Source organism: Petaurus breviceps, unplaced genomic scaffold (genome assembly GCF_028583685.1).
Source record: "Petaurus breviceps papuanus isolate PSGF00001 unplaced genomic scaffold, PetGlider_PUasm1.0 90330, whole genome shotgun sequence".
Lineage (NCBI taxonomy): Eukaryota > Metazoa > Chordata > Mammalia > Diprotodontia > Petauridae > Petaurus > Petaurus breviceps.
In genome coordinates, this window is record NW_027187219.1 from 1178495 (window position 1) to 1190502 (window position 12008).

At 39.8% G+C, this 12008-nt stretch overlaps 1 protein-coding gene across 1 annotated transcript; it reads right to left on the reverse strand.

Moving 5' to 3' along the window:
• Positions 1-9157: 9157 nt before the first annotated feature.
• Positions 9158-10117, reverse strand: LOC138177048 (olfactory receptor 5A2-like). The gene has a single exon (XM_069108027.1). The coding sequence runs from the start codon at positions 10115-10117 to the stop codon at positions 9158-9160; it is 960 nt and encodes a 319-aa protein (XP_068964128.1).
• Positions 10118-12008: the final 1891 nt, after the last annotated feature.

Sequence of the window (12008 nt, forward strand, 5' to 3'; positions counted from 1 at the left end):
CTCCCTATTTTTCTATATCTCTTGCATTATATATGTATTGGCAGGAAATTACTTTTTTAGCCTTTCTTGACCAACAGAAGAATGCATTCAATCAATCCCTCACTGCTATGGTTAATTATAACCATACATTTTTTCTACCTGAACTTCACTCAAATTGCATGTAAGCTATAATCTTAACCATAACATATATGGTATTCCACACACAAAGTCCCTCACTCCTGCAAAGAGGGGAAAGAAGTTCATTTTTCTCATTAAGAAAGAGAGACTTGGTCTCAAAGCTTTCAGTTTTGATTTTTAAAAATCTTTCTCCTTCCATTTTGGTTGTCCATATGTACATTCTTTTCCTAATTCTTTTTACTTCATTTCACACCATTTAGCTTGTCCTCCCATGGTTTTTTGAATTCTTTAGTCACCATTTCCTTCAGCACAGTAATATATTCTGCTGTATTCATGTGTCATTACCTGGTTAGCTATTCCATAATCAATGGAAATTTCTTTTAAATTCTTTGTTTTGCTGACATATAATCTTATAAAGAAGTTCTTGATCTTCTTATTTCTTCTGATATTACCATGGCTTTGCTTTATTTATTTCTATCCTGATTTCTTCCTCTCTCATCATTTTAATTGGAGCCGTTAAGTGTTTACCAATTTTGTTAGTATTTTCAAGACTAACTTTCTATAACTTTTTTGGTTTACATTTTATCTATTTCCTCATTTTCAGGATTCTCCCTTTGTTTTAATTTTTGGTTTGTTTATTTTTAATTTTTTGTTTATTTTCTAATTTTTTTAATTATTCATTCAGTTCATAAATATCCCTTTTCCATTTTGTTATTTGTCCTGAGGATAGTTTTTTCCTCCTAGGACTTCTTTTCCTCTATCCCAGAAATTTTGCTATTTTATTTCATTGCTGTATATTTGTTGCAATATAGTTATTTGTTTCCATGATTTATTCTTTGATCCATTCATTATTCATTTATTAATTCTCCATTTAGGTCTGTATCTTTTGCTTTTTCCCTATTATTAATTACTATTTTATTATATTGTGGTTTATAAAGGATATTTAGTGTTTCTACTTTTTTGCATTTATTTTACACTTATACACTTATAATATCTATGTTGTAGTACATGATCTATCTTTGTAAATGCACCTTGTGGTGCTAAAAATGCTTACATTATTTATTGTTCCCTTTCATAACACACTATAATTCTTTCAGCTCAATAGCTCCATTTTATATTTTCTTTTTTCCTTACCTTTCCCCTATTTTGTTCAGATCTGAGAGAACAAGATTGATGTAATGATCATAATAGTCTATGTCTTTTGAACTTCAGTGAATTTCTCCTTTATAAATTCAGATACTATGTCATTTTGTAGATATTTGCTTAGTACTGCTATCAGTTCACCATCTATGTTTCCTTTAATTTAGTTTTCCTTTTCATCTCTCTTGATATTGTCCATTTTTATTTTTGTTTTATCTAATATCATGATTGCAACTCCTACTTTTTCTGGATTCATCTCACATATAGTAAATTTACTCTCATGAAGTAAATTTTACTCCTGTCTATAATTTTAAATGACATGTGTCTTTATTTTTTAGATGGATTCCTTATATCTAACAGATGGTTGACTTTAAATTTCTTAATCATTTCTTAGCCATCTCCTTCATTTCATCAGAAAGTTTGAACCATTTACACTTAAAATTGTAATATTTAGCTTCTGCTTCTTTTTTTTAAGTAATTGGGGTTAAGTAACTTGCTCAAGGTTACATGGCCAGTTTGTGTGTGTGTGTGTGTGTGTGTGTTTGTGTGTTAGGTATCTGAGGCCAGAACCAATCCCAGGTCCTCCTGACTCTGAGGCTGGTGCTCTTACCCAACGTGCCACCTAGCCGCCCCAGCTTCTGCTTCTTTAGAGAGATTTTTTTACCTTGAAAGTTCAAATGTTCGACCTAATTCATTACTATTTTCTTCTTTTATGAGCTTTATTACTCTTTATTTTCTTTGTCTAGTTCTCTGTAACTTCTCTCTGGGCTCATTCACTTATTAAATTTATGCTATTCCATTTGTAGGTCTAGATTCCCTGAGAAGGACCACCATTATGCAGTTAACACTGAAACTCTCAGTATTTTAGAAGGTAATCCCATTGTGGGATTACTAACCCCTATAGTTTTTAAACCCTCATCAGTGTGCTTTCACTTACCCAAAACAATTCACTTACAATGATAACACCATTAAATCTTAATCATAACCATTTACTTAGCAATAGGGTAAAAGTAATAAATAACACAACACAGTTATTCAGCATAAACCAGTGAAGGAACAGTAAATATATTATAGTTCACATATAAATATGGGTCCCATTCTCTTTATCAGTCTCTGTGAGGGAGAGTGGGTATACACTTACATAAACTTGGTATGGATACATAAAACTGGTATAGAAAACCCATGCATTCTTACTCCTGAGAACTGTGGACTTTGAGGTCATTGGTCCATAAAGGAGCATCTGTACCACATGAAGGTCCATCTTTGTCCGTTGTTCTTCTTTTGCTCTTTTTCTGAACTGTGAGCTTCTCTTAATAGGCAAATTTTCTTCTTTTCTACTTTCAAACTGCTAGCATTGACAAGCTTTTTTCACTTACAGTCACTCTTAAAAGGGCACTGAAAAGTATTACTCTATAGTTTGGGCTCCCAATTCCCTTTCAACTACACAGCTCATTAGTCTGGCTCTCTCTGGGCAATGCAAATCAACCCAACCAACACTTTATTCTCCATGATGCTGCATTTCCTTGTTAGCCTTCCAGAGGCAGAACCCACAGCAAATCAGTAGCAAAGTCTTTCTGCATTTCCCTCTCATACAAGAGAGGGCAGCAGAGAGCAACAGATCTCTCTTACCCAGTATGAGTGCCTTTCAATTGAGCTATCTTCCAACAGGAATCAAGCTTTGACCAAGTAATAAGGAACTAGCAGCTGAAACCTTACCACCTCATTCTCCTGCTGCTAGTTTCTCCTCACAGCTTCATCAAAGCTGAATGTTCCACCTCCTGATTAGTGTTTTGCCCTCCTGCTCCATTCTCCTCTATTACCTATACTTGACTCCAGCATCTAGGATAATAATCCCTTTCATGGCTTAAATTAGAGTCACAGGGTACTCACTTTTCCCTTATGAAGTTAAAAACTCAGAAACCCCACTTTCTGTTAGTTATGAAGTAAATGCCTTGTTTGATTATCCTTTATTCTTCAAATAGTTATCATTTGGGGAGTGTTACCACTTAAAGTCTCAAAAAGCAGTCACATGAAAATGAACTGAGGGACCATAACAGCCCTGCAGCCTCACCCCTTTCTCAGTCCTCAACATGGTCCTTTTAACATTTAGAGTTTCTGAAAACTATACCTCACAATTAGATTGTATAAGTCTTTCGTATATTAAAAGCTATTTTCCTACTCCCTTTAGTCATCAAATTATTCACATGTGATAGGAATGTCATCTTACATTCTTTACAAGATTATTTAAGCCTTTTTATTCAAGCAAAGGTTAATTTTCAATCTATTTTGTTAACCAAATTACTCACACATTTGGCTAAAAACTGTGGTTCTTATACATGGATTTTAGGAGCTTTTATTAAAGAAAAGTTATTTTCCTTCTTCTTGCACCAAATTCTTCACCCTTGAAAGGGTCATTATCTTAGATTATTCATAAGTTGACTTATTTCTCCTTCTTTATGCACAAATACTTTTTTCTGCCTTATTCAGCAGTCAAACTTCACAGTTTTTAGGGTCAGTACCCAACACTAGGCTGATGTATTCTTAATAGGCAATGTGTTACCACTGAAGTTCTAGGAAAGGATTTATAAGATTTGATGTATATCTTTAAAAGATTATTTTGGCATCCAGGTAGGAAGTATTGTGAAGGAATTGGAATAGAGTCACTGGAAGCAGGGACACCAATCAGGATTCTGTAACAGCATTCCAGTCAAGAAGCTCATGTAAGTGTAGCTTTTATGTAAAGAGAGAAGGGGTGAATGCCAGAATTGTAAATGAAGAAGCAATAAAACTTGGAAACTGATTAAATAAAGGACATTAGGGACAGATGAGGAAAAATGATTATTAATAACCAATGATTTGGGGAGATCCAGAGTTCCTTTCTTTTTCTAAACTCCTGATTTCAAAAGTCAGTCTCTTGAAGGACATTTCTGGTAGTGAGATTGGATTCAGACTCCACCCAGGGGATAAATTCTTTGAATGCATGCCCAGGCTGGGGGAAGGAAGGGTAACTTAGAAGTAAATGACACAATCAAAGCTTGTTTATATGGGTGCAGCACCCCCTCATAGTATTCATTCTCTTATTAATTGTTAACCAATCAGAGTTGATTGCCACCGTCTCAGAAACACACCCCCTTCCAATGGGCATATAATCCATGAGCCAGCTGCCATGATTGTCTTTGGTCTCAGAAAGAGGCAGTTAAATGACCATCCTTTCATTAATAAACATGCTAGTATTAATAATAAAATGATTCAATTACCCCAAATTTGTCTCTCAAACTTTTAAAACAGCTCATGAGAATAATGTGAGGATGACAAAGTTAGCAGATCTAAGTAACTGAAGGAATAATATCACCCTCATCAAAATAGGTAGATTGGAAGAAGTACAGGTCTAGGTGTGAAGATAATGGTTTCTATTTGGGGTACATTGAGCTTGAAGTTGTTATGAGATACCCAGGAGGAATAGCAGGCAACCTATGGCGTGTGACTGGGGCTCAGGAGAAAGATGACAGGAGGAAAGCTGGAGCTATAGAGACAGAGATAAAGGTAGAGATATAGACATTGGTGATATAAATAGAGATAGGTATAGGATGGTGCCTGAACCCACAGGAACTGTGGGATTGGAAGCAGTGAGTGTAGATGCAGCTGGATGGCACAGAGGATACAGCATTGGGCCCAGAGTCAGGAAGACCTGAGTTTAAATTTGACCTCAGACACTTACCAGTTGTATGGTTACAGGCAAGTCACTTAATCTGTTTATCTCAATTTCTTCAACTGTAAAATGCAAATAATAGCACCTACCTCACAAGGTTGTTGTGGGGATCAAATGAAATATTTGGAGTGTTTAGCACTGTGTCTGGAGTACTTATTAAATACTTGTCCATTCCTCTTTCCCTACCCCCATGATTTTTTTTTTCCCCTGGGAGTTTGAGAGTGTCAAGTGAACAGAATTTTTTTTAAGGAATGGGAAAGTATATAGAAGAATATTGGAAAGAAAGACAAAAACACATTTAGATAGAGACAGAGATACATATAAATACATAAATTAAAACCAAACCCAGAATAATCATAAGTTGATGAGGCAAACTCCTTGTTGATTCAAAAGGGGATGGAATCAAGTACGAAAGTAGCAGTCAGTCTTGGGAAGGCTAAGGGCCACCTCTTATTAAGACAGAGTAAAGGAGTGGAAGACAGGGGAACATGTAGAAGTTATTTGAGGTATGGAGGAAGAGGGAAGAAGAACTCAGCTGATCACTGCTAGTTTTCTAGTAGGACACATACTAGAAGAGAAGAAGTATCTAATGGGGACTTAACAAGACAAGTCTTGGAATTGTTGCTGAAGAGGTAGAGGGACAATCAAGGAAGAATCCACATTTGGCCCTGCAGCAGTGGAAGTACAAATGAGATTAAAGAACATGTGTTTGTACCTAGGAGAGGTTTTTCTTCAGTGATGTTCCACAGCTTGGTAGTATCAGTAGAAGAGGTAGGTGGTGGCAGTTTCTAGAACTAGTGACTAGCAGGGCATGCATTGTGGAAGGACAAGGGGCAGGGGAATCCAGGGTGGCAGACAGTATAAAGTTAAGCTAGTCAGTTGGTAGCTTTAGACTGTGCAGAAAGAAAAGGAGTTCAAATAAGTGGTGACGGGCTGGGAGAACAGAGAGAAATGGCGAACACAGATGGATTCATGATAAGATGTAGCTCCTTGATCATAGGTACATTCATTTTTTTTTATCTATCACAGTAGCACCGTGCCTGGCACACAGTAGGCACATAAGTGTTTGTTAATTGATTGATGGATATAAGAATTGGAGGTTTTGTAGAGAACAAAATACATTAGGAGTGGAGAAGAGAGAGATATAAAGACAGGCACTTTGGGACATAAGGGAATCTCTGGGTTCAAAATTATCAAGGCAGCACAGGATGGTGCTTGATCTAAGGTATCGCAGTCCCCTTGGATGATTAAGGTAGAATGAAGCTTTGGGTTATATAGGTTTTGGAAGTTGATAGAAGATGATGAAAGGCAGACATGGTAAAGTGCTTCCTCTCCATGCCTCGGAGAATCCGAATAGTGGTGAAAAGGAGTTCAGGCCAGGGGTCTGAGGCCCTAGAAATTAGGCTGAACTTGAGCATAGCACCAGCTCGGGTCATATATTCCAAGATGGTGAAGAATGAGGTGCACCCAGAAACATTCCATCCATGGAATACTTGGCTCCACACCAGCTCCATTGCCCAAGGTCCTGGTCCTTTAAGGATTCAGTATTCTCTCTGAAGTCCCAGTCAGGTCAGCAATTCCCCTCTGCCTGAAGTCTTTGCCTTCCTGGCTTCGAGTTTATAGTCTGAGAAGCCAGGCAGAGCATCCCCAAGTCACAATCCTTTCTACTCCTGGTGTGGTGTCCTAAGTCCTCCCTGGGATATTACCTTTCATCTTGCATATTCATTATTTGCTTTTCAAAAAAAATGAATGTTCAGGCGGCTAGGTGACACAGTGAATGAGCACTGGCCCTGGAGTCAGGAGGACTTGTGTTCAAATCCAGCCTCAGACACTTAACACTTACTAGCCATGTGACGCTGGGCAAGTCACTTAACCCCAATTGCCCTACCTTCCCCCCTCCAAAAAAAAGCAAAAAAAAAATGAATGTACATATAAAAAAGAGGAGGGAAGGTCAATGGACTGTGAGCCCAATATCTGTCAACAGAGTGAAATGGCTGCCAAAAATGGGAGAATGTGCTCTTGAGTCGTCTTAAGAAAAGCATGATGTCCAGAATGGGGAAGTGCTAGTCTTGCTGTCCTCTATCCTGGTGATGACATGTGGAGTATTGTGCTCAAATGGGCATCACAGTGAAGGAGACCGATGAGTTGGTGTGCATCCAGAAAAGGAAGATGACTAGAGACCAGGCAATAGAACTGTTGGAAGGATTAAGCACATTTGGCCTGAACAAGAGAAGGGGGAGGTGGATTGAGGGGGGGAAGGAGTTTTAAGTGACACTGAGTATTTGAGGGCTTGTCATTTGGAAGGGGAATTATCTGTGCTCTACTTGGCCCCAAAGTGGAAATGTCAGAATAAGAGAGGGCAACACCAAAAGAGGCAGATTTTGGCTTGGTGTGAGAAAAGACGTCCATCCAATTGGAGCTGACCAAGATCAGCATGAACTTCCTCGGCAGGTATGAATTCCTCTTCACTAAAGGTTTTCAAGTAGGGGCTGAGCTGTCCTTGTTGGCAGCACTGTGGAGGAGATTTTTGTTCAGGTACAGGTCAGATTAGGCCCTTGGAGATACCTTCCAAGGCTGAAATCACATCATACCGTGACCTCAGATGAATTCTAAGTTACAGGTGCCTCAGAAGGCAGGGAAAAGAAGCTTAGTGAGTGGAAATGGCTTGTAATGTCTTATCAGCAATGACCTGTACATAAATGGTGGGTGTCAGTATTCTCTACCTTCTCAAATTATTTTCATTTGTATATCTGTGTCAACGCTATATCTTCCCAAGTATAATATAAGATCCTTAAAGGTAGGGACTAATTTTCATTTTATCTCCGCATCCTAGAGCCACAAATAGTGCCTGACACAGTAAGTTCTTCATAAATTATTGTGAGACTAATTAGTTAATTAATTCATGGGCAAAAAAATAGATGGACTAGTTACAGAGATGGAGGGAAGCATAGTTATGACAGACAACATGAATGTTGCACTGGTCCAGGAAATTTCAGAAGGCAAACTAAAAAGAGGTAAGTTTGAGACATTTGGTGGATACACCGTGGAGGGCTTATGAAAGACAAGCATACATGAAGCACTTTCTTCTAGAAAGGGCATGCTTGTTTAACCAAGAAATAGTGGCTAAAAGTGAATATAGACACAAGACAGTGACCCATTAACCAAACAGGAGATGTTTCAACTCTGGCTTTGGGTTTATGGGTCACTGACATGTCTTCATGGTCATTTTTTACACACACACACACACACACACACACACACGTGTAGTCATGCAGCATCAGCAATAAAATATTAGGTTGTTTTTTTTAATGGACCATTCCTTGGGCTCATGGAACTTTTGGATTTCAGTCTTAGAAGGCCTATCTGTTCGTGTGTGTGTGTGTGTGTGTGTGTGTGATTCCTTTACTTTTCATAGGATCATAGACTCAGAGGTGGTAGAGGCATTAAGGCCATCGGGCCCAATCCCATCCACAGGCCTTGCCTCATCACCATTTTACTAAGGCCCAGAGAAGTTCAGTGACTTTCCCAGGACTACAAAGTTAGTATATATCTTAGGGAGCATCTGAACTCAGGTCTTCCTGCCCTTTGGCCAGCGTACCACCTTGCCTGTGCTTTACATCCTTACAGCTTTTTCTGTGGACCCCCATGGACGATTGTAAGCACTGCAATCAGAGTCACTGCCTCAGTCTCCCTTTGGCCTTTGCACCTCATTAGTCTTGGTGATTTCTCAGTCCTTTCCATGTCCCCTTTCCTTTTTTCTCACTAATCATACTTTCTAATTTATCAAGGACATTTAAATGCTCTGCAATACTCTGACCTCATGAAGCACTTTCTAGTTCATTGTCTTGGAGGACATAGAACCATTAACAGAGTACAGAATACCCTGGGTTTTCATTAATAAGGAAGTCAAATAAGTACAATTCTAGTTGCATGATAGTCTTCAATACCAAAGAGGCTAGAGGGATGGGGAAAATTTAGGGGAGAAAAGAATCTTATTGATACCATCTGCAAGTTCCAGGGACTGTGTCTCAAACTTGGACTTCATGTGACTTTAGCAGAGTACTCTGTGGACAAAAGGCATTTTATAATTGTTTCCTAAATTGAATTATTTGTGGATGGTTTTACCCACTACTAGTCACCTTCCGCATAACTTTTTCAGTCCACAGTTCAAATGCTAGCCCTGACTCTGGTTCAAAAGTAGGTAGGGTGATGAGAAACTCCACATTCCCTCTCAATCACCTTCTTCATGGCATTTTTAATCTCCTTGTTTCTAAGGCTATAGATCATGGGACTCACCATAGGGATCACCACTGCATAGAAGACTGATACCATCTTGTCCCTGCTCAGGGCATAGCTGGAGCGAGGACGCATGTACATGAAGAGGCCAGAGCCATAGAAGAGAGTCACAGCAGTCAGGTGAGATGCACAGGTGCTAAAGGCCTTGGACCTCCCCTTGGTGGAGTTAATCTTCAGGACAGCAGCAATGATATAAATGTAGGAGATAAGGATCACAAGAACAGACATTATCCCAACAATAACCCCCACAAGAAAGGTCACTATCTGGCTAGTGAAGGTGTCAGAGCAAGACAAGGCCAGGACAGGAGGAAGGTCACAGAAGAAATGATTAATGACATTAGGCCCACAGAACTGATGATTGTAGACGGAGCAGGTTTCAATCAGAGAGCTAAAAAACCCACCGATAAATGCTGCCCCCACCATCTTGATACAGAGTGTGTGGGACATGATGGCCGTGTAGAGCAGAGGGTTACACACAGCAGCATAACGATCGTATGCCATAGCAGCCAGGAGGAAGCATTCAGTCAGCCCCATGGCACAAAAGACAAAATATTGAACAGCACAACCCAGGAAGGAAATGGTTTTCTGGCCCGTGATGGTGTCTGCCAGCATCTTGGGAGTGGTAGAGGAACTGTAGCAAATGTCTACAAGGGCTAGGTTACTGAGGAAGAAATACATAGGCGTATGGAGGTGGGGATCCATGCGGATCAGCGTGATGAGGCCCAGATTCCAGGCCAGAGTCGTGAGGTAGATCCCCAGGAATATCACAAAGAGGATAATTTGCATTTGGGGATGATCCGAAAAGCCCAGGAAGATGAAAACAGTCACAGTTGTGGTATTTCTGCTCCCAGACATTCCCTAATCCCTGAAATTATAGAGAGACAAAGAGAGCTATTTCTAGAAAGTTTTTTGTATTACTATTTGGCTAGCCTTTTATGAGAGGACATATGAAACTAAGGGCCAACTCTAAAATTGCCCCCTCTGTGAAGGTCACGTAATCAACCAGCCAACCAACATGTCTGAAGTACCTATGATGTGATAAACATTTACTAAACAGGTACTATCTGCTGGACACTGTGCTAAGCACTAGGAATACAAATAAGAAGAAGAAAGACAGTTCCTGCCTTCAAGGGGCTTACAAGAGGAAACTGAAAAGGGAGGGAAGACACCAGAGTGTATGATGATAGAAGAACCAGCCCAAGTAGAGTGGTTGGTGGCAAATGAAGAAATGGCTGGCATTTTGATCCCTCTGCAAACAGAAGCTACGGGAGGAATATTTTTGTCCACCTTCCAGCCCTCCAATCAAAGTAATAAAAGCGACTAAATGTGCCAAATACCAGAGATACAAAAACAGCACCTGCACTCAAGGAGCTTACATTCGAGAACTGAGATTTGCATTCTGGTCTTCTAGCTTCAAATCCAGCATTTTTCCACCAGAGTCACAGGTAGGATAGGGCCACACAGAGGCTCCAGTGTGGCATCATACAAGAGGAGCCACATTTCCTGGAGAGAGGTGGCTTTCCCTTCACATGGCTATGCAGGAATCTTCATCCCTGTGTCTCTCTCCAGAAGACCTTCATTCTAGCACTTTGAACTTCTCTGCCAGCCTGAGTCCGTCCAGAGAGACCCAATACATTCTTTATCCCATTTTTGGGAAGCCCCACTCCCAGATGACAGATATCAGGCTTCCCCACACTATTCCATGTTGCAGGCATCGTTTTTCTTGAGTTTCACAACAGCAATACTTACAGGAATTCATCCCATTTCATAGATGGAGAACCCGAGACCCAGAAGGTTATTTCAACACAAGTGGTAAATAAATGGTGGATCTGGGTCTCCAACACCAGGATTCTAACTCAAAGTCTGGAGCACTTTCCCTATTACCAGGCTGCTGCCCCTCTCTAGGAATGATTATGTTTTTCTTACCTCCTTAAGGACAGGGGCAGGCTCTTCTAATTTTGAGTATTGTAGCGGAATAGGAGAAAAGGTGCTGGAGGGAAAGTCAAGAGACCTGCTTCAAACCATGATTCAGACACAAACTAGCTATGTGACCCTCAGTGGGTTCACATGTGAGAGGCTATGTTTACTTATCTGCAAAATAGAAACAATCAAATTTGCTTCACTTGCTTCTCAGGAGTCATAAACAAAGGACAGATCAAAACTCAAGTGGCTATAGAAATGGGAGCCATTATTATTATTCCCCATAGGTCTGATCAAGTGTATTGCTGGCATTTCTATCTGCTTGCTGAATTAATAAATGCAGATGCCAATGTAGCCACATATAAATGTATCACACGAAGACCTTCTCCTGATGCTTCTTCACAGTATGCAAGTGATTCTGGGGACACATTCAGTACAAACTATAGAAGGTCCTACCAACCTTGATGTGTTTCCAATATGGGCCCACCAGCACCCTGAGGAAGCAGCTAATGGCCAGTCTGGCTATTAGCAGAGAAACTTACCAGGTATAGCCCGTATGGTGGCCACAAAGAAAATCACTAAACCACCTAGTTAATACTCAGAAAGACAGCTCCCACCAGGGAGCTGCAGAGAAACAAATCTAGACTCAACATAAGGAAAGACTTCTTTAAATAAACAAATGAATGAATAAGTAAATAAATAAAAAGGAGTTACCCCAAAGTTAGAGTGTAAGCTCCTTGCGGGAAGGGACTGTCTTTTGCCTCTTTTTGTGTCCCCAGATCTTAACATAGTGCCTGGCACATAGTAGGCATTTAATAAATGGTGA

Excerpts from the sequence above, each read along its gene's own strand:
- LOC138177048 (XM_069108027.1), bottom strand. The coding sequence starts at position 10,117 with ATGTCTGGGAGCAGAAATACCACAACTGTGACTGTTTTCATCTTCCTG.